The following is a 21380-nucleotide window of genomic DNA, read 5'->3' on the forward strand; positions in this document are numbered from 1 at the left end:
GGCTGGCAGCCCGCAGGGGCTGGCAGCCCGCAGGAGCAGCTCAGCCCAGCCCCACTGCACCTTGGGCAGGGATCACAAAGCCACCGCGCACAGCCTGGCTCAGTCTTGCCCTGCTCCATCGGCCTGCAAGTGAGCTGGCAGGGACAGGCGCTAGAGACAGTCTGGTGCCGTCTGCTGCACTGGCGACTAACGACTCAGAGCAGGGGAACCGCACCAGCGCCCCGCCCGCACCAGCGCCGGTACCGCCCACCCCAGAGCAGGGGAACCGCGTCAGCCCCCACCCGCGCCGGTACCGCCCACCCCGGAGCAGGGGAACTGCATCAGCCCGCGCCAGCGCCGGCACCGCCCTCCCCGGAGCAGGGGAACCGCGCCAGCGCCCCGCCCGCACCGGTACCGCCCTCCCCGGAGCAGGGGAACCGCGCCAGCGCCCCGCCCGCACCAGCGCCGGTACCGCCCACCCCGGAGCAGGGGAACCGCGTCAGCCCCCACCCGCGCTGGTACCGCCCACCCCGGAGCAGGGGAACCGCGTCAGCCCCCACCCGCGCCAGCGCCGGCACCGCCCTCCCCGGAGCAGGGGAACCGCGCCAGCGCCCCGCCCGCACCAGCGCCCCGCCCGCACCGGTACCGCCCTCCCCGGAGCAGGGGAACCGCGCCAGCGCCCCGCCCGCACCAGCGCCGGTACCGCCCACCCCGGAGCAGGGGAACCGCGTCAGCGCCCGCCCGTGGCAGCGTTGGAGCCATGAGGGGACGTCTATGAGGCTCTGACCTTCCTCAGCCAGCTCCATGATGTAGGCGTCCAGCGTAGACACAGGAAGCGACTCGAAGTAGCTCCAGTACTGGAAGATGGTGAGCTGCTCACCCTGGCTGCTCCCAGGCCGCTTGGGCAGCCGCCGGGCCAGCACATCCTCCACGAGCTTCACGCACACTGCAGGGAGGGCACCGGGTCAGGACCCCTGGAGCAGCCCAGGCACCTCATTGGCACAAAGTCCCAAGGCCCTCTGGGGCGCCCTCTGGCACCAAGACAGCCCCCTCCAGCAGGTTGGTGCTTTGCCACCACTGGCATTTCCTGGAGGGGCGGCGGGGCTAGCCAAAGCAGAGGACTGGGAGGCAGGACTCCCGCGTTCTCTTCTCAGCTCTCAGAGTCGCTCTGAGCCTGGGAGGGGGAGCCAGAGATAGCCGAGCGGAGCGGAGCTATTGCCCAGGGCTCGCATCCCTCCCTCTCTGGAGGGGCCCAAGACTGCACTCACCTGAGTCTGCCAGGCCCAGCTGCCGCTCAGCCATGGGCACTGCATACTGGGCACTGAGCGTGCGAAGGAACCTCTCCACAGGGCAGGTGTAGACATTGGGCTGCTCCACGCAGCGGTCCCAGAAGGCCAGCACACCCTCTCTCCGGGTGGAAAACTGCACCACTGTGGGCAGAGACACGGTCAAGGCCCTCCACGCCCAGCACGGGGCATGCTGCTGGCATTGCCACCACGGGGCAGGCTTTGCTCACCAGCACTGAGACCGTGACTGTTGGCCAGCCCCAGCCCTCTGACCCAGCACATGCCCTGCAGGCAGTGCCCCGTGGCGCCCATCCATGGGCCTGGGATGGGCCCTGTGCCAGGGCCTTTACCTTCTGCTGCAGCGTTGGCCGCCCCCGATTTCTCCTCCGTCAGCTGGCAGACAATCTCCAGCACCTGCGCTTCCCTCATCAGCTTGTCCAAGGCGTACGTCTCCCGGCACCGCAGCGGCCCAAACGTGCCCAGTTTCTGCAAATTACAGACACGTCAGTGCTCCTGGCTGCTCTGCTTGGGGGGCAGGATCAGTGCCTGGGGGTGCCTGCATTGTCCTGCATAGCCCCCAGCATGCCCGTTGGGGAGCTGTCACTGAGCGCAGCATGGCACACCGGGAGCTGGGGTCTTCCCAGGCTCTGCCTGCAGAGTCGGGGGCAGCAGCTGTCATGCCTCATGCCAGCCTGCAGCGTCCCTCCGTGTTGGCCACGAGTGAGTCGGTGCTTGGGCTGGCCGGGCTGGCTAAGCGCCAGGGCCACCCCACCCAGGCACGTCAGAGGTTGCCAGCCTGGCGCCCCGGCACCCCCCACTCTGCAGGCACCCTCAGCGAGGCTGCAGCCCCGCGTGCCAGCAGATGCCCCCCGCCACACCACTTCCCATTCCACACACTCACCAGCAGCAGGTGGTTGCAGTTACTGAGGTGCAGGACCACGGCCCTGTCCAGGAACTCATTGCCAGTGCTCATGGGGTCAGAGCTGCCCTCAGAGCCGCTGCACGTGCCGATGTCCTCGGCCGTGGCCTCACAGCCTCCCAAAGCCCCGACCACAGCACGGGCCCCGCCAGCCCTCCTGCAGGAATGGGGGGACAAGTAAACACATGCCCTCAAAGCAAGGGGACCCCCTCACCTCAGCCACAGGCGCCAACTGCCCTGCCCCGAGGAAGAGCCTCCAGCTCCCAGGGCTGGGGGTTAAATCCTTCCAGTTCTGCTGCAGGTGAACTTGCAACAAAGGAAGGGAAAAAAGAGCCATGGTTTACATAGGACCTACCCTATTGAGGACCCCGCTGCTGCTGAACCCGCAGGCGATACGCAAGCTCATCCCCACCTCCAACTGCACTGGGGATGGGACAATGGGTGCTGTGCAAACCCTGACGCACAGGCCCAGCCGTGGGGCAGCAGGTCCCTCTGTGCATGGAGAGCCCAGTGGCAGGTGGGGCACTCCAGGGGCTGTCCGCTTGGGGTCACACCTGGGAAGTGATCATGCGAGCCCCTGGAGACGGCCCCTGGCCCTGGGGAGCTCTCACCCTGCTAGAGTGGGTTCTGTCCCTAGGCTCCCAGAGCAGCTCCCATGGGGGCAGCTGACACCCCCCAGTGCACCCAGCCCCTAGTGACTGAGCCCTTCAGGCCCCTTGGGCGGGCAACGCCAGCCCCATTACAGAGAGGCCACACAGCAAGTCCACAGCACAGCCAGGAACAGACCCCAGGATCCGGGGCCTCTGCTCTCATCTCTGGTACCAGCTGCCGCCCTGCGAGCACAGAACCCAGGAGTCCTGGGCCTCTGCTCTCATCTCTGGTACCAGCTGCCGCCCTGTGAGCACAGAACCCAGGAGTCCTGGGCCTCTGCTCTCATCTCTGGTACCAGCTGCCGCCCTGTGAGCACAGAACCCAGGAGTCCTGGGCCTCTGCTCTCATCTCTGGTACCAGCTGCCGCCCTGTGAGCACAGAACCCAGGAGTCCTGGGCCTCTGCTCTCATCTCTGGTACCAGCTGCCGCCCTGTGAGCACAGAACCCAGGAGTCCTGGGCCTCTGCTCTCATCTCTGGTACCAGCTGCCACCCTGTGAGCACAGAACCCAGGAGTCCTGGGCCTCTGCTCTCATCTCTGGTACCAGCTGCCGCCCTGCGAGCCCAGAACCCAGGAGTCCTGGGCCTCTGCTCTCATCTCTGGTACCAGCTGCCGCCCTGCGAGCACAGAACCCAGGAGTCCTGGGCCTCTGCTCTCATCTCTGGTACCAGCTGCCGCCCTGCGAGCACAGAACCCAGGGGTCCTGGGCCTCACACTCTCTTCTAACAGTCCCCCAGGCCTCCGAGGAGCGTGTTATGCAGCAGCACCCAGAGAGGGAGAGAGCCTGGGTTCAGGGGCCATTGCAAGTCTGACCTGTAGATCCCTGTGGTTTAGAGTGGACAAGGAGCTGGATCCGTTTGGGACCCATTTCTCCTTCCCTCAAGGAGTCAGCCCCCCACATCTTGGAGTGTAGGGGAGCAGGGGACAGCAGCTGGGCCACAGGCTCCCCTCTTCACCCCAGCTCTGGAAAGCCGGGGGGCGGGGAGGGAAGGAGTGAATACGGACACAGCACTCCAGGTCCCTGACCACTAGGTGGCGCTGCTGCAGCATAACCGGCCAAAGTGTGGCTAGTGGGGACTCGGGGCCGCACTGGCTCCGCAGCGCCCCTGGTGGCAAAGCCGAGGCTGCGCGCGCCGCCTCCGCTCCCCGCACCCGCTGCAGCGCTCCACTGGCCGGAGGAGGCAAGGGCCTTCCCAGGGCACCACACACTTCACTGGTCCCGGGAGCTGCTGCTGAGAGCCAGGCCTGGCCACCGGGGGGCGATAGCCAGCAGGCGCTGGGCTTCCGGGGCACATCGAAGGGGATGGGGGCCACAGCAAAACTCTAGGTACCGGGGTGGGGCGGGGGCGACGGGGATCAAACCTGGCGCCTCTCGGTCTGACTCCCTGAGCTCAACCATCATCTCTGCACGCGGCCCAGCCCCTCTTGGGGCGCCTGGCTCACCCCCATGCCGGGAACTGGCCAGGCCAGGAGCCTGGGTCAGTGCCGGGGATCAGACCCCACACAGAGCGACGTTCTGCCCCGCCCCACGCCTCCTCGAGTGGAGGCGGCGAGTGCCAGTGCAGACCCCCACCCGGCTTACCGCTCACTCCGGCTGCCCTCCTCCTCCGAACCCTCCGAGTCCTCCATGTCCGAGGTGTTGAGGAAGCTGAAGCTCTCCAGGGCGTGCTCCACCGCCAGGCTGATGCTGGAGGCATGGCTCAGGAAGACGCCCTGCTTGTGCTGTGGGGAAGGCACAGTAAGGGGGGGGCTGGGCAGGCTTTGTCCCCAGGCCACTGGCCAGCTGCTGCTGCCTGGCATTTGTGCCAGCTAGGACCCGTGCCATGGCCCCTGGGCCTGGGCTGCTCCACCAGGGGCCCTGGGCCCGGCGGGATGATGGGCTGTGGGCACACTGTGGCAGGTGCAGCTGGTTCTAAATGCCACACTCCCTGCCCCACCGCATCTCCTGCCCGTCATCCCTGGGACCTGGCCACGCTCCCCCAACCCCGCTCTCCATGATGTAACCCCTTCTGCTCCCCATCTGACTGGCACACAAGGGGCACAGGGCAGGGGAACCGTGACAATAGAGCCCATGAACCAGTGTCCCCATCCCAAGGACATTCGCTGCCCGTGTGGGAAGGGGAGGAGCTGGGCACCGACCTGCATGGTTGCTGTGGGGCTGGCGCCATCCTTGAGACCCTGCCGCTGCCCCCTTACCATGAGGATCTCCTCCAGGCATTTCAGCTCCCGCTCCAGCAGCTGTAGCTCGGGGAACTGCCCCCGATAGTCGTCCAGGGCCGAGCCCAGCGAGCCGATGGCCTCCTCCAGGCCACAGTCCACAGGCTTGGGCCTTGGCACCTCTGCTGGGCTGGGGGGCGGGAGCCAGGCAGGGGCCAGCCTCCTCCTCTCCTCTGAGACCGGCTGCAGCACCACCGGCTGGCCCGGGGAGACCTCACGTCCCTGCGGCCCCAGAGCTTGGCACACAGCAGCCTCGGCCCGCCCCACCACAGGCTCACAGGCCTTGGCCTGAGAGACGGCCCCACAGGACTCAGCCTCCGGGCCCATGTCCAGCCCTGCCCAGGGCGCTGGCGGGTTTGACGCCTCGGGGAGGGCGTCCGTTTCCAGGAGCGACAGCTCCCTGGCGCTGGGGTCCTGGGGGACTGGTGAAGGCTCCCTGCTGTGGGCGCTGGGGCCCTCCCTGCAATCCACTGCCACGTCCAGGCTGCTCTCACTGATGTGGCTCAGAGTCCGGGAGTAGGGCACGTGCCCATTGGCCACCATCTCCTTCCTCGCACCCCCTGGCTCCTCCTGCCGGCCGGGCGGCTCGGCTGCGGCGCCCACCTCCTCTTGCTGGGAGAAAGCGATCTCGATGGCGGGGGCGGAGGCCTGCACCTCAGGCTGTACAATGGGCTTGTGGGAGGCGTGGCGGGCGCTGCCTGACAGCTGGGGGCTAGAGGAATCGTCCGACGACTCCGAGGAGATAGACCAGGCCGTGCCGTTCTCCAGCTCCTCCTGCCGCCGCAGCATGTTCTAGAGAGACACGGCACATCAGCACGGCCCCTCGCCACCGGCCCCGCCGGGCCCCGCTGCCAGAGACCGCCCCCGCAGCCGCCAGCCATAGCCACCCAGCCCCTGGCCACGCCCTCCCCACGCAGCCGCCAGCCACAGCCACCCAGCCCCTGGCCACGCCCTCCCCACGCAGCCGCCAGCCACACTCACCACCTTGCCAACTCCCCACCCAGCCCTGGCCGCGCCCTCCCCCCACAGCCAGCAGCCATACCCTCTCAGTCACTGGCCACACCCCTCACGCAGCCTCCAGCCACACCTACCCACCAACCCAACTCCCCACCCAGCTCCTGACCACAATCACCTCCATGCCCACCTGCCATGCCCATCCGCACCCACGGCCATGTCAACTCCCCACCCAGCCCCTGACCAGGCCCACCACGCAGCCACCAGCCACACCCATCCACCATGCCAACTCGCCATCCAGCCCTGACCACAGCCACACCCACCCACCCCGGCCATGCCAACTCCCCACCCAGCCCCTGACCCCCCCCACACACTACCACCTGCCACGGCCACTCCCCACCACCACCAATCACCTTCACAGCCACCAACATTCCCTCACCAGGGGCTCACGTCAGCCCCACAGCCACTGGCAACCAACAGCCCGCATGGAGCTTTCTCCAGCCTCCCGCCCCCACCGCTGCCAGGGTCCCACACTGGCTCACTGGGGTCCCAGCCACCTCCCACTTCCCCCTCAGCAGCTCCCCTATGCCACTGGTGCCCCAGGCCCCGTCTGCCCCCAGCCTGCTGAGTCTCAGGGTCTGCCAGCTGCCTGGGGGCAGGGCAGAGTCGCTGTGAGGACACCAGCCCAGCCCAACTCCATGTCACCCCCAGCCTCCCAGCCAGCTCCCCCCTGGGCAGGGCTGTGGGAGCCAAGGGCTCAGCCTCCTTCAGGCTTGGGACCAAACCAAACCCCCCTGGTGGTGAGGGGAGCGTCCCACTGGCAGGGTCCCGTCCGCAGGTCATTGCTGCAGCCTCCGGGCCAGGGTCTCTGTCACGTCACCTGGGCCCCGACAGACTGCCTGGGAGGAAGAGGCTGGCCGGGGCGTAGCTTCCACCCGGCACTGACCAGCACAGCTCCAGGCATTTCAGCACCACGCTGCGAGCCGGGCCGGTCAATGCAGTGTGTACTCTGGTGCCCAGCCTGTACCAGACCCCCACCCCCCAGAGCTGCCCCACAGTCACAATGGGACACGGCAGCCTTGTGCAGACACCTCTCACCCCGGGGAACTTCCCCATGCCGTGAAAGTGCCCACGTTCCCCCAGCACAGGGCCCAGCTTCAGCCCGCACGGAGGGTGAGGCACCATCCCCTGCCCTTGGCCTCCCTCAGCCCTGCTCTGCCAGGCTCTCCACACGCCTAATGGACCGGAGCGAACCAGTCCAAGGGCATGGGGAGTGTTAAGGGGGTAAGTGAGCACAGAGAGGGCAAGGGCCCAGGAGTACAAACCCTGCTGTAACTGCTCCACCCCACTCAGAGTCCCGGCTGCCAGCTCCTGCTCTGTGCCCTTCCTCCAGCCCCTAACCCCCCCAGCGGGCAGCCCCAGAGCCACCCAGGTGTGAGCAACGGGTCCCATTGGCAGGGCTGGCATGAAGTACGAGATGGGGCAAGGAAGAGTGGGGTCGGAGGCGTGTTTCACTCTGGGTGCAGACTGGGCTGGAAAGGGCAAGGGGGCAGGGTCTATAACTATGGCAAGCAGCTACTGCACCATCTCTGGCCTGGGGCATCCAGGGCAACCTCAGAGCGAAGGCTTGTCTATGCAGGGAGAGGCTGGCATGGACCTGAACGGGCCTCTGGGGGATGGGGCTTCCCTGACACTCAGATTCCTGCTCAGCCTGGAGCCTACAGGCCACTGCCAGCCCCCGTACCAGCCCTCCGGCTCAGAGACAGCACACACCCCAGCTGCTCCGGCCAGGGAGCAGTTTGGGGGCTGGGAATCCCTGTCCGACAGGTTCCCAAAGCCAGGACCTATGGATGGGCTAGTGAGCATGAGGCAGCCGGGGCTAGTGCTATCTGAGGTGACTAGATCACCCAGGCTAAGCTACGGGCTGGCCCCAGCCAGCGAACTTGCACGGCCCCACTGCGGGCATCTCCCGAGCTGGACCGAGGAGCCCTCGCTGCAGGAGCAGCTCCGAGACAGCTTCTCAAGCAGCGTCTCATGGATGATGTCCAGCAAGGCCCCCATGTGTTTGTCGGAGACCGCCTGTGCCGGGCTCTTGGCCAGAGAGAAGAGGGAGCCGTCAGTGGGGGGAGGGGATCTCGGGGGGCCATTCAGCCGGCTGCTGGGGCTGCCTGTCTACTCCGTCTGCCATCCTCAGGGTGCAGCAGCTTTGGCACGGGGGAAAGGGGGCCCTAACAGGATGTCTGCAAATCAATGAAGCAGCAGCCCAGAGGGCCACGTCCCCTTGGAGCTGCCCTGGGCATGGGCCACAGGCAACGCACACAGAGCACAGGGGAGCCCTGTGCTCCCACATGGAGACACCACGGCGATGGGCGCACAGGGGCCGAGCAGGACCCTGCTGGCGGCTCAGAGAATGCAGGGGCCCCTCCTGGAGCGCTCTCCGGCCCCCAGCTCCTGAGCAGGGCACACCCCGTCCCGGGCCAGGCACACTCACATAGAAGGCCTGCTCCCGGAGGGAGGGCGTGTCAGGCGGGCTCTGGTTGTAGGTGGAGAATCGCTTGTTGACAGTGGATGCTTTGTTGACCGTGCTGGCAGCTGAGGGCTGATCATCCTTGTCGAAGGGGCTGGGGGTGAGAGCACAGAGGTAAGAGGGGTGGGGTGCTCTGCACTGCAGGCAGGAGGCCGCTGGGCTCAGGACTGGAGCTGGGCTCCCAATCCTCCTGCCCCGCGCAGCGCTGGTGCCCTGTGCCATGGGCAGCACGAGGGAGAGGCAGGGGCTGGTAGCAGCGCTGAGCTCTGACCCTGGCACGGGCACCGAGCTGCAGAAAGCGACAGCAAGCGGGGAAGGGGGAGGGCCAGGCAGGAAGCCCAGGAGAAGGGAGGGAAGCCGGGCAGGCTGCCCGAACGCGCGGGGTTAGCCACAAATGCTGGAGAGCAAAGGAGGTGTGCAGCCACTATGAGTCCCCGGGGCTGCCGATGGGACCTGTGCCCTGCCGGAGGGGCCGTGGGCCAACTGCCCAGGATAGGGGCCTGCCTGCCCAATCTGGATCCCCTGGGCAGTGCCATCGGGACAGCGAGCACCCAGCAAGGCCGATGAGCCCCAGGGCAGACAGGGCCACGCTAGCCCAGCTAGCCCCCCCGGCCACACTCCCCTAGGCCACTCACTTCCAGTTCACCTCCAGGCTGAGCTTGATGGTGCCCAGGTCATTGATGTCGACAGCCACCACTTGCGGCAGCGCTGCAAACAGGTCCTTGGTTTCACACGAGACGTTGCCCACCACCACGTGGTTGGCCAGGCTCTTGAGCTCTGTGACCTGGCAGGGGAGAAGGAGGGGCTAAGGCTCCAGACTCTGCCCTTTGCCCCCCCCGATGCCGGGATCTAGGCCGCCCATGCTGGCATGGGAGAGGCCACACCCACACTGGCGCCCAGGGGCAGCACAGCAGCCGCAGCTCCCAAGGGCTGGGTCTCGGCATGAGCGGCTGCATCCATCCACACAGCAGAGCGCGTCGGCGCTCGAACCTGCCACCTCCGGCAGAGCCCCGTTCGACTGCCTGCCACGGGGCCAGTGTCATGAGCCAGCAGCCGCCAGCTCTGCCAACGGCCGGGCGCTGCACAGCAGGATCCCAGGCCAGGAGTCAGCAGGTACCGGGAGCACTGGATGCCACTAGCAGCTGTTCTGCCCATGCCCACAGCATGGCCCGAGGCCCCCGAGCAGGCTGCAGAGCCCGGGCCCTGGCCCCGCGATCACAGGGTGGGGTTGCTTGTTTTGGGGGACGGTACCCACGGCTGGCTCTCCTAGCGCTCAGCTGCTCAGGCATCTCCCGAGGTTACCCCTTGCTGCCCGATGCGGGTGTAACCCTGGGAAAGGGAGGAGCCAAGGTGGCTGTGGCTGGAGAAAGCCAGCGAGGGAGTGAGCGGTAGTTACCAGCCCCCACAAGCCGCGCCAGCCAGAGCCAACAGCACAGCAGCTGGCTCGGAGCCCGGCGAGAGCCGGTCCCTCTGGCGCTGGGATGGGCAGAGCTGGGGCCGCGGTGGCAGCCAAACCCTGCGGCAGCAGCATGTGCCTGGGCGTGGGGTCAGGTACTCGAGTGCTTCCTGCCCGTGAAGCAGATCAGGATGGGGCTGCTTCCCACCCAGCTCCTGGCCCTGCTGTGCTCAGGCGCCGGGATCCCCTGTACCTTGATGGAGAGGAACTCTGTGATGAGGGGCAGGAAGACCATCTCCTCGCTGTCCCACACCTGCTTCCCGTTCCCCTCGATGCGCCCCTTCAGCTTCCAGCGCTGGCGCCCGTACTTCATGAAGATCTGAGGGCGAGAGGAGCACGGGGTGGGTGCCGGGTGGGGCCCAGCCGAGACTCAGCTGGCTCTCGGCCCACACCAGACGCTCCAAGCCAATCCCCTGGCAGGGTCCGACCCACATGTCTCCCTGCAGCAGGGCTTGGAGCGGCAGGTCCCCAGGATGGGGCTCGGCGGCGTGTTCACTCTGTCCCCTAAGGAGAGGGAAGATGCCCAGGGTTCCCCTCTGCCTCCCGGGAGAATTTCACTGGCTAGTTCTGCCAGCAACCCCATCCCATCCCCTGCTCGCTGACAGCTGCAGCTGCATTCCCCACGTACCTCATACTGGTCCCCAGCACAGAGCCTGGCAAACCCGGCCAGTCCTGCAAGAGAAGCGGGGAAGGGAAGCTTAGAACCAGCTGACACCCCTGGCCCCAGCCCCCGCGGCTGGCACAGAAGTGAGGCCCCTCCCTGCCCCGGAAGAGACGCCCCTCTCCTAAGCCGTGCGGCTAGAGGAGGATCAAGGCCCCGGGGTTCACCCCCTGCCCTGGGCTCAGTGCTGAGTCCCATGTCCAGGGCCTGCCTGGGCAGGAGGCACGTGGTGCAGCCAGCCAGCCACCTGGGCAGGACCAACACCGTGCCCTGGGGAGGTGGCTGGAGGAGCAGGAAGTCCTGGGGGAGCAGGGGATGGGAGCAGGGGCGGAACGGAGTGAGGGGGAAGCAGGGTGTGGGAGGAGGAGCAGGGTGTGGGAGGCAGGGTGTGGGGGGGAGCGGGGGGCAGTGGAGCAGGGTGGGGAAGGGGTATGTGGAGGGAGCAGGGTTGAGGGGAGCAGGGTGGGGGAGCAGGAAGGGAAAGCGGGTGTGGAAGGGGGAGCAAGAAAGGGGGAGCAGGGTCTGGGGGGGAGCAACATTGGGGGGAGCGGGAAAGGGGGAGCAGGGTGTGGGAGAGGGAGTAGGGTGGGGGGAGCAGCAGGATGAGGGAGAGGGAGCATGGTTGGGGGAGCAGGAAGGGGGAGTGGGAAGGGGGGAGCAGGGTTTGGGGGAGCAGGGTTGGGGGGAGTAGGGTCAGGGGAGTGTGGTTTGGGGGAGCAGGAAGGGGGAGGCAGGATGCGGGGGGGAAGCAGGGTGGGGGGAGCAGCAGGGTGTGGGGGGAGCAGGTGGGGGAGTGGGAAAAGGGAAGTGGGGTGGGAGAGGGAGAGGGGTTGGGGGGAGCAGGAAGGGTGTGGGAGGGGGAGCAGGGTGGGGGGAGCAGGAAGGGGGAACAGAGTGGGGGGAGAAGGGTTTGGGAGGGGGAGCAGGGTTGATGGGAGCGGGGTGGGGAAGTGGGAAAGGGGAGCAGGGTGGGGAAGGGGGAGCAGGGTGTGGGAGGGAAAGTGGGGTTTGGGGGAGCAGGAAGGGGGAGGCAGGGTGTGGGAGGGGGAGCAGGATGGGGGGAGTGGGAAGGGGAGCAGGGTGGGAGAGGGGGAGTGGCATGGGCAGTGGTCTAACAGGCAGGGGAAGGCTCCAGGGCTGGCGGGGAGGGAGGCCATGTGCTGTCTGGTGCTCCAAAGCTGCGGGGGGGGCATGCCCACCCTGTGCTCTGGGAGGTGGGGGGACATCCAGCACTCTGGGGGGGAAGGGGGAGGGGCAGAGCCTCAGGCTGAAGGGGTTGGCTGGGGACTAGCCTCCCCAAGCTGGTGGTTTACTCACCGCCCATGGGGAGCAGGGTGTGGGGAGGACCGGGGGGGCAGTTACCTTTCATCTTGATGTGGAACTCCCCCAGCTGGCTCTCCAGCTCGCTCTCCAGCAGACACATGTTCTGGGGACAGGAGGGACGAGAGCACCCATTAGCCAAAGGCTCCAGCCCCCTCCCTGCCCGGCCCCCCATACCCCGCCGGCCCCCGCTCACCTCGGTGTACTCTTTGTAGCCCTTGCTGGCCTCGGCCAAGCTGTCGCGTGCCTCGCGGCTGCCCGGGGAGCCAGCGGTGTAGGCCTTGACCATGTTGTGGGCCCCATCGCGGAGCCGCCGCTGGATGCAGTACGACTCGTAGAGCTCGTCAATCTGCAAGGAGAGCCGCAGCGCCACGGTGAGGAGCTGGGCGCAGCGCCTGGGGGCCCTTCCGTACTCCCCTCATTTCCATCTCAACGCCTCCAGGTGCCAGGGCAGCACTGGAGGCGTTGGGGGGGCCAAGGGGAGCCCAGGGCAGCACTGGGGGGGGAAGGGGGGGGCTGTGCCTCACTCAGGGTAATCCCAGTTTTGAGAAGCACTGAAGTATGTCACCCCCCACATGCCTATAAGAGCCACATGAGGTGGGGGCGCCCCCCACCCCGCAGGCAGGTCACCCTTACCTTGCTGGCATGGAACTCCAGCCTGCGTAGGAACCGCTCGATCGACTTGACTTGCTGGAACCGAGCAGGAGGAGAGCAGGTCAGAGGCAGTCAGCAAGGGGCGGCCCCAGGAACACACAGCACAGGCTTCCCCGCTGCTGCGTCCAGGGGCCGGGGGTAGGGCAGGATGGGGAAGCTGAGCTGCCTCCCGCTGGGGCTGGGGTCCCCATGGAGGCCCAGCGCTTAGCCCGAGGATGCCCAGTCTGTAACCGAGAGCACCTTTCTCCCACGTGCGTCAGGCCTTGGCCGCAAGCCAGCCACGAGCTCCCTATAAAACCATCTGGCCTTCCCAGCAACGAGGGGCGCTGGAGGGGCCATGACCCGGCTAGCTCTCCAGCCACCCAGGGAGGCTTCCGGGAAATGTGGGACCGACAGGCCCTGAATGACCAGGGCACAAACCCAAGCAGAACCACACCCGTGCCGGCCCCCATCGGCCACCACAGCAGCGCAGAAGGGGGGCCGTTGCACTCGCCTGTCCAAGGCCCTTTAGCCCAGAGATTCTGCCCAAAGCCCCCACAGGGCAGAGCACAATCAGTCGCACGTCAACCCTTGGATGCTGGTGTCTGGATTTCCCTGAGGGCTCCGTACAGGAGAGGCACCGACTGCAACAAGGACTCTGTGCAACGGAGCAGGACACAAGGGGGGAGGCGCCCCATTAGCAGAGCCTGCCCCGTGTTCCCCTGCACCTCAGGCACCGTCCTGCGGCTGATCGCCTCTGGCTAATCCCAGCTGCAGCTGGGAGGCCTGTGTGGGGAGGGGAGCTGACGAGGCCAGTGAGGAGGGCGAATGGGTGATGAGACCTGGGGCTCTGGGAGTGCCCAGTTTGGAAGGGAGCGAGGGGGCCCAAAGAGCAGCGTCAGGAGCTCAGCAAGGGGCCTGCCCCACTATTCCCCCGTTGGCTCTGGTCAGCACCAGCCCCTTACCTTGTCGAGATCGTAGAGAAAGCCCTAGAGAAAGAGGAAAGGAGAGGGGTGAGAGCACTAGGATCATGCATGGCCCTGCCATAGGACATGCGAGCACCTGGTAGCATGTCAGTGCAAACAGCACACACGTAACATGCAGCCTGGGAGGCCCCAGGGCGGGGGGCTCCGTGCTACGCAGCTCACTGCCTGTGTGCCAGAAGCTCAGCGGGAGAGGCACCGCAGCGCGCAGATCACACGGAGGGACTGTCACGGGAGGACACGCTGGGCTGCCACAGGGCTCTGCAGCTCACACCCATGCACACCCACGCTGGACTGCGGGGGAGGTACCAGGCTGCCAGCCAGCCAGCGCTGTAATCCCACACAGACTCGCTGCTCCTACCTCTCCTGGGGGAGCTGGTCCTGGTACAATCCTCTCTCCAACTCCCTTGTGGGAGCAGGACCTGATGGGGAAACCCTGCCCAGGGACCCAGGAAGGGCTCTTTGGCAGGGCTGGCGGGCAGCACAGGGGGAGAGCGGTGCCACAAAGCCGAGCACGACCCACACTCACCAGGCGGGAATTCCTCTTGGACTCACGGATCTGGGTGCTGAGCTTCTCCAGTTCCAGCTGGTGCACCTCCAGGTAGGCTCTGCGGGCAAGAGCACCCCCCGCGTTGGCCCCCAGGCTGGGCGTAGAGACAGCCAGCAGGGCCCAGCTCCAATTGGTGCACAGACACCTCCTGGCTGTGCCACCCCCCCAGCTCTCCCCCACACCTGCAACCCACGCCTGGCACCCGCCCAGCTCTCCCACACACCCGGCACCCACGCCTGGCCACGCCTGGCACCCGCCCAGCTCTCCCACACACCCGGCACACACGCCTGGCCACGCCTGGCACCCACCCAGCTCTCCCACACACCCGCAACCCACGCCTGGCCACGCCTGGCACCCGCCCAGCTCTCCCACACACCCGGCACCCACGCCTGGCACCCGCCCAGCTCTCCCACACACCTGGCACCCACGCCTGGCCACGCCTGGCACTCGCCCAGCTCTCCCACACACCCGGCACCCACGCCTGGCCACGCCTGGCACCCGCCCAGCTCTCCCACACACCCGGCACCCACGCCTGGCACCCGCCCAGCTCTCCCACACACCCGCAACCCACGCCTGGCCACGCCTGGCACCCACCCAGCTCCCCCACACACCCGGCACCCACGCCTGGCCACGCCTGGCACCCGCCCAGCTCTCCCCCACACCCGCAACCCACGCCTGGCACCCCCCCAGCTCTCCCACACACCCGCAACCCACGCCTGGCCATGCCTGGCACCCGCCCAGCTCTCCCACACACCCGCAACCCACGCCTGGCCACGCCTGGCACCCGCCCAGCTCTCCCACACACCCGGCACCCACGCCTGGCCACGCCTGGCACCCGCCCAGCTCTCCCACACACCCGGCACCCACGCCTGGCCACGCCTGGCACCCGCCCAGCTCTCCCACACACCCGCAACCCACGCCTGGCCACGCCTGGCACCCGCCCAGCTCTCCCACACACCCGCAACCCACGCCTGGCCACGCCTGGCACCCGCCCAGCTCTCCCACACACCCGCAACCCACGCCTGGCCAAGCCTGGCACCCGCCCAGCTCTCCCACACACCCGGCACCCACCCCTGCTCCCCCAGCTCAACCCCACACCCAGCACCCGCCCCCCAGCTCAACCCCATGCACTGCCACGCCTGGCACCCACCCAGCTCAACCCCACACCTGACACCCCCCTCCTCCAGCTCTCCCCCATCCACCAGCCATGCCTGGCACCTAACCCCGGCCACACCTGGCACCTGCCTCCCCAGCTCAACCCCATGCCCAGCACCCACCCTCCTAGCTCAACCCAACACCTGGCCATGCCTAGCAGCTTCCCAGCTTGCCCCACCCACCAGCCGTGCCCAGCACTCCCTCCCTCACACTGGCCATGCCTGGCACCCGCCCCCCCAGCTTGCCCCCACCCACAGGCCACGCTTGGCTCCCCTTCCCCCAGCACTGTGGGGAGGCAGTGGGGCCCTGAGGTGATGGGATGGGGGTAGGGAGGTGATCGGGGGGCGCCTCCAGGGGCCAGGGGTGCCAAAATACAAGTTTACCCAGGGCACCAGATTACCTGCCCCCAACTCACATCCAACTACTGGCTATGCCCAGCCCCCCCCTCCCCCAGCCTTCACCACACCCAGCCCCTGCCCCCACCAGCCATGCCCAGCACCCCCCCAACTCACTCTCCCCCATCGGCCACACCTGGCTCTCACAGTCACTCAGCCAGGAGGAAACAGGCCTCCGAGCGAGGCAGTAAAAGGAATCACAGGGCTGGTCACAAACCCCAGCTGTGTGCGCCCCGCCTGGCCCGCAGACCCCGCCAAGCTCCTCACAGCCATCTGAGGGGGAGATTGACACAGGGCTCGGCTGGTGCCCTCCCTTCCCACTGGGGCTCAGACTGCCCTGGAGCACAGCTTCTCTGGAGCAGCCACTTGGGCACAGCGACCCGCCCTAGGCTCTCCTGTGGCCACCGCCTGGCGTGGGGCAGGTAACGCCTAGCCACGAAGAATCAATCTCGTCCGCAGCCCTATGGCACAGCCGTCCTGTCCCCGGGCAGGGGAACTGGCTTGTCCGGGGCCTTCCCAGGGATCCCCGTGTCTCTGTGCAGAGCTGGGCACCCCTTGCTCTGTTCCCACACGCCCCCTGCCAGGGGCCATCCAGCTGCATGGCTGGCTGCTCCCCTTCCTGTGCAGCTGGGCTGGGCACCATGTGGCAGGTCACTTACGTCAGGCCCTTCTTGAGCGCTTCGTACACCTCGTCCAGCCGGTCGGGCTGCGGCACCTTGGGAGGGGGGGACTTGTGGGACATGGAGAACATCCTCCTGACCCGGGAGCCAGTCTTCCTGGACACCGTGGGTGTGCTGAAGGGAGGCAGGTTCCTGGGGGGAGGAAGCACAAGAAGGCTGGGTAAGCTCCCTTCTGCCCCGTGCCAGGAGCTGAGCGCCAGGAGCCAAGGCCACACTCTGCAGGAATCAATGAGGGGGGAAGCGCCAGGGGCAACAGCAGCCACCACCCTCTCCCACCTGCCATGGCTCGGTGGGAACCTGCCACTGCTGGGCTAGTGTCAGGGTGAGGAAAGCTGCTAGCAGCAAGCCCTGCTCACAGCCGGGTGGTAGCAATGCCAGGAGTGGCGGGCGTCCCGTCTCCTTTAACACTCCCCCGCAACAGCCAACGCCGAGCGGGGCTGGGGCCATGCAGGGCCGGTGTAGGAAGGCCGCCTGGGCTGGACCACGATTCTCTGTGCACCCAGGACAGGGCCAGAACTGCAGCCAAAGCCACCGTGCCCATGTCCAATCACCGCCAGATCTGCAGCGGTGAGCCTGCCGGTAACCCCAGGTCGATCCGGCCTCCGACACGGGTCCCAGCCATGGAAACACACCGCTCTAGGCATGTTAATAACCCACGAAGATACCCACCCCACCACCAAATCAAACCTCCCAGCGCTGGAGAGAGGAGCCTTGCAGTGCGACCTGATGGGCAACACACCTGGGCTCAGTAACCAGGGACGGGGAGCCCATCGCCCCGACACTCAACTGCCCAGGAAGAACCAGGTGAGGGAGCAGTTTCTCAAGCAATCAGTGCTCCAACCATCAAAGCCAACTCTGTGGCTGCACCTGGGGCTGAGGTGGAGGCCAGAACCATCTCCGGCTGCACCTCTGAACCCCCAGTTCTCGAAGCGGCGCCCACAGTGGCTAGATAGAGCCTGCTCCGATTTCAGGTCTCCTCTACTGGCCATGGGAGTGCTGGGCGTGAAGGAGATCTGGTGCTCTGTCCGTTTGCTTGGCACTAGCTGGGACAAGAAGCAGGGCTGGTCATGGCTCACGCGGTGCGAAGCCAGATTCCTCCCTGCAGAGTCTGCCGTGGCCCTGTTCACGCAGTGAATTGAGAACTCAACTCCAGGCCACATGCCAGAAACGGGCAGGGAACAGAACAATGGATGCAGGACTCTCACAATCACTCAGTGCCTCCCCATAGACAGGAAACATGACCTCTGCACACCTGGACAAGCCATCAACCCAGCACCCAACAGCAAGAACCACAGCCCAGACTCCCTGCCCATGGACAGCTCCCAACCACCCATAACTCAGATGCCAAGAGAGAGGACGAGGGGCCAGCAGGGCACATTCTCCAGGCACTGGGGGTCCCAACATGGCCCTCGGAAAGCTCTCCCACAGCCAGACTGACCCCTCGTCTGGAAGCTTCGTCCCGGATTTCTAAGCAAGGCACGACGTCTGTGGGTCTTTCCAGCTGTCCTCTTTCTCCTCCTGAATCCCCTAAATACCCACATATTCATCTCCCCTTGGGCCAGCTCTTGAGCCTAGAGGCCCATCTTTAGGGCAGTAGAACCCCACCACCACCTAGGCCAGGCCATCACCTCCTGAAGGCATCGGCCAGAGCTCGCCCAGCTACCCAGAGAGCCCCATGGCCCAATTCGAGCCCTTCAGCAGGGCTGGGCAGCGGCTCTCTGCCCGCAGGACACGGAACACAGGGCCTGCTGAGTCCTTACCATGGACGCTAGCCTCGACCCTCAACATGCTGGCCCCCAAACGGCCCCCCGCCCCATTACCCACATGGATCTATGGTCTAGGGTCCACCAAATGAAATTAATGGGCAGCAGGTTTAAAACAAATAAAAGGAAGTTCTTCTTCACACAGCGCACAGTCAACCTGTGGAACTCCTTGCCTGAGGAGGTTGTGAAGGCCAAGACTATAACAGGGTTCAAAAAAGAACGAGATAAGTTCATGGAGGTTTAAGTCCATTAATGGACTGACTGTATAAAAAGCCAGTCAGCTGCGAACCAGCTGAGCAGCGAACAGCAGAGCAGCTAACAGAAGGAGTTTGCCTGGGATCTGCCTGAGAGGAGGTATGCTAAGGGCTGCATTAAGGAGGCTGTGTTGGTGAGTATCTGAGTGTTTGTTTGTTGTGAGTATCTGAGTGTTTGTTGTGAGGACAGTTTGACATGTGCTTGATTGGTTGTTTGAAAAGGGCGGGAACTCAGAGTGCTTTGTTCCAGGTGAGACTTAAGTGGGCCTGACTGTATAAAAAGCCAGTCAGCAGCGAACAGCTGAGCAGCGAACCAACAGAAAGAGTTTGCCTGGGAGTTCGCCTGGGGAGAGCCCACTGAGGCTTACATCTTGCCGGATTCTCTGAGTAATTACTACAACTCCTGAGGAAGCTCGTAGAAGGAAGGTAATATGGATGGGGGGTGTTCAGCTGTTGTGACCTGCACTGGATGTGCCATGTTTGTCTTTCTTCCACAGGATGGAAGCGACTTTGTCTGTACAAAGTGTAAGCTGGTTTCCATATTGGAAGAGAAGGTTCAAGGTCTGGAGCAACAGGTATCGACCCTGCGTTGCATAAGAGAAACTGAAGATTTCCTGGACAGACGTCAGGATATGCTTCTACGGGCACAATGTTCTGAAGATTCAGAGTAGGCTGCACAGCGGGGGCAGGAGGATGGCAAAGAAATTTGGCATCATGTGACCTCCAGAAGAAAAAAAGGGAACATCCATGTACCAGCAACGCAAATACAGGTAAGTAACCATTTTCATGTTCTCTCCACAGGTACTAATGCGGAGAGTGGACCAGATGATATGTCTGGGGGAAGGGAGCAGAAGGAGACTCCGCTGACTGGAAGGCATGAGATGCCCTGTCCTAGGGTTGGGGGTTCCACGACCACCGCTCCCAAGAGAAGGAGGCGGGTGGTGGTGGTCGGGGACTCTCTCCTCAGGGGGACTGAGTCATCTATCTGCCGTCCCGACCGGGAAAACACAGAAGTCTGCTGCTTGCCAGGAGATAAGATTCGCGATGTGATGGAGAGACTGCCGAGACTCATCAAGCCCTCGGATCGCTACCCCTTCCTGCTTCTCCACGTGGGCACCAATGATACTGCCAAAAATGACCTTGAGCGGATCACTGCGGACTACATGGCTCTGGGAAGAAGGATAAAGGAGTTTGAGGTGCAAGTGGTGTTCTCGTCCATCCTCCCCGTGGAAGGAAAAGGCCTGGGTAGGGATCGTGGAAGTCGACGAATGGCTACGCAGGTGGTGTCAGAGAGAAGGCTTTGGATTCTTTGACCACGGGATGGTGTTCCAAGAAGGAGGAGTGCTGGGCAGAGACGGGCTCCACCTAACAAAGAGAGGGAAGAGCATCTTCGCAAGCAGGCTGGCTAAGCTAGTGAGGAGGGCTTTAAACTAGGTTCACCGGGGGAAGGAGACCAAAGCCCTGAGGTAAGTGGGGAAGTGGGATACCGGGAGGAAGCAGGAGCAGGAGCGCGTGAGAGGGGAGGGCTCCTGCCTCATACTGAGAAAGAGGAGCGATCAGCGGGTTATCTCAAGTGCCTATACACAAATGCATGAAGCCTGGGAAACAAGCAGGGAGAACTGGAAGTCCTGGCAAAGTCAAGGAATTATAATGTGATTGGAATAACAGAGACTTGGTGGGATAACTCACATGACTGGAGTACTGTCATGGATGGATATAAGCTGTTCAGGAAGGACAGGCAGGGCAGAAAAGGTGGGGGAGTAGCACTGTATGTAAGAGAGCAGTATGACTGCTCAGAGCTCCGGTATGAAACTGCAGAAAAACCTGAGAGTCTCTGGATTAAGTTTAGAAGTGTGAGCAACAAGGGTGATGTCGTGGTGGGAGTCTACTATAAACCATCGGACCAGGGGGATGAGGTGGACGAGGCTTTCTTCCGGCAACTCACAGAAGTTACCAGATCGCACGCCCTGGTTCTCATGGGAGACCCTGATATCTGCTGGGAAAGCAATACAGCGGTGCACAGACAATCCAGGAAGTTTTTGGAAACTGTAGGGGACAATTTCCTGGTGCAAGTGCTGGAGGAACCAACTAGAGGCAGAGCTCTTCTTGACCTGCTGCTCACAAACCGGGAAGAATTAGTAGGGGAAGCAAAAGTGGATGGGAACCTGGGAGGCAGTGACCATGAGATGGTCGAGTTCAGGATCCTGACACAGGGAAGAAAGGAGAGCTGCAGAATATGGACCCTGGACTTCAGAAAAGCAGACTTTGACTCTCAGGGAACTGATGGGCAGGATCCCCTGGGAGAATAACATGAGGGGGAAAGGAGTCCAGGAGAGCTGGCTGTATTTTAAAGAATCCTTATTGAGGTTACAGGGACAAACCATCCCGCTGTATAGAAAGAATAGTAAATATGGCAAGCGACCAGCTTGGCTTAACAGTGAAATCCTTGCTGATCTTAATTACAAAAAAGAAGCTTACAAGAAGTGGAAGATTGGACAAATGACCAGGGAAGAGTATAAAAATATTGCTCGGGGATGCAGGAGTGAAATCAGAAAGGCCAAATCACACCTGGAGTTGCAGCTAGCAAGAGATGTTAAGAGTAACAAGAAGGGTTTCTTCAAGTATGTTAGCAACAAGAAGAAAGTCAAGGAAAGTGTGGGCCCCTTACTAAATGAGGGAGGCAACCTACTGACAGAGGATGTGGAAAACACTAATGTACTCAATGCTTTTTTTGCCTCTGTCTTCACGAACAAGGTCAGCTCCCAGACTACTGCATTGGGCAGCACAGCATGGGAAGGAGGTGACCAGCCCTCTGCGGAGAAAGAAGTGGTACGGGACTATTTAGAAAAGCTGGACATGCACAAGTCCATGGGGCTGGATGCGTTGCATCCGAGAGTGCTAAAGGAGTTGGCGGATGTGATTGCAGAGCCATTGGCCATTATCTTTGAAAACTCATGGCGAACGGGGAAGTCCCGGACGACTGGAAAAAGGCTAATGT

The 21380-nt window shown here is 64.2% G+C and overlaps 1 protein-coding gene across 7 annotated transcripts in view; it reads right to left on the bottom strand.

Annotated features, from left to right (window-relative positions):
* RIPOR1 (RHO family interacting cell polarization regulator 1) overlaps nucleotides 1-21380 on the bottom strand; it is a 117479-nt gene that overhangs the window by 3271 nt on the left and 92828 nt on the right. For all 7 annotated transcript variants that reach the window (XM_084644609.1, XM_084644606.1, XM_084644607.1 and 4 more), the window contains exons 3-18: nucleotides 16345-16497; nucleotides 14115-14193; nucleotides 13568-13591; nucleotides 12606-12659; nucleotides 12166-12318; nucleotides 12012-12075; nucleotides 10617-10660; nucleotides 10182-10307; nucleotides 9168-9316; nucleotides 8497-8626; nucleotides 5031-5843; nucleotides 4417-4556; nucleotides 2167-2341; nucleotides 1616-1751; nucleotides 1248-1409; nucleotides 767-925 (exon numbers count right to left, since the gene is read on the bottom strand). In XM_084644609.1, coding sequence (XP_084500735.1) covers nucleotides 767-925; nucleotides 1248-1409; nucleotides 1616-1751; nucleotides 2167-2341; nucleotides 4417-4556; nucleotides 5031-5843; nucleotides 8497-8626; nucleotides 9168-9316; nucleotides 10182-10307; nucleotides 10617-10660; nucleotides 12012-12075; nucleotides 12166-12318; nucleotides 12606-12659; nucleotides 13568-13591; nucleotides 14115-14193; nucleotides 16345-16497 — 2561 coding nt within the window. The remainder of the gene's footprint in view (nucleotides 1-766; nucleotides 926-1247; nucleotides 1410-1615; nucleotides 1752-2166; nucleotides 2342-4416; nucleotides 4557-5030; nucleotides 5844-8496; nucleotides 8627-9167; nucleotides 9317-10181; nucleotides 10308-10616; nucleotides 10661-12011; nucleotides 12076-12165; nucleotides 12319-12605; nucleotides 12660-13567; nucleotides 13592-14114; nucleotides 14194-16344; nucleotides 16498-21380) is intronic.

This window comes from Lepidochelys olivacea, assembly GCF_965140295.1.
Source record: "Lepidochelys olivacea isolate rLepOli2 genome assembly, chromosome: 12".
NCBI classification, from domain to species: domain Eukaryota; kingdom Metazoa; phylum Chordata; order Testudines; family Cheloniidae; genus Lepidochelys; species Lepidochelys olivacea.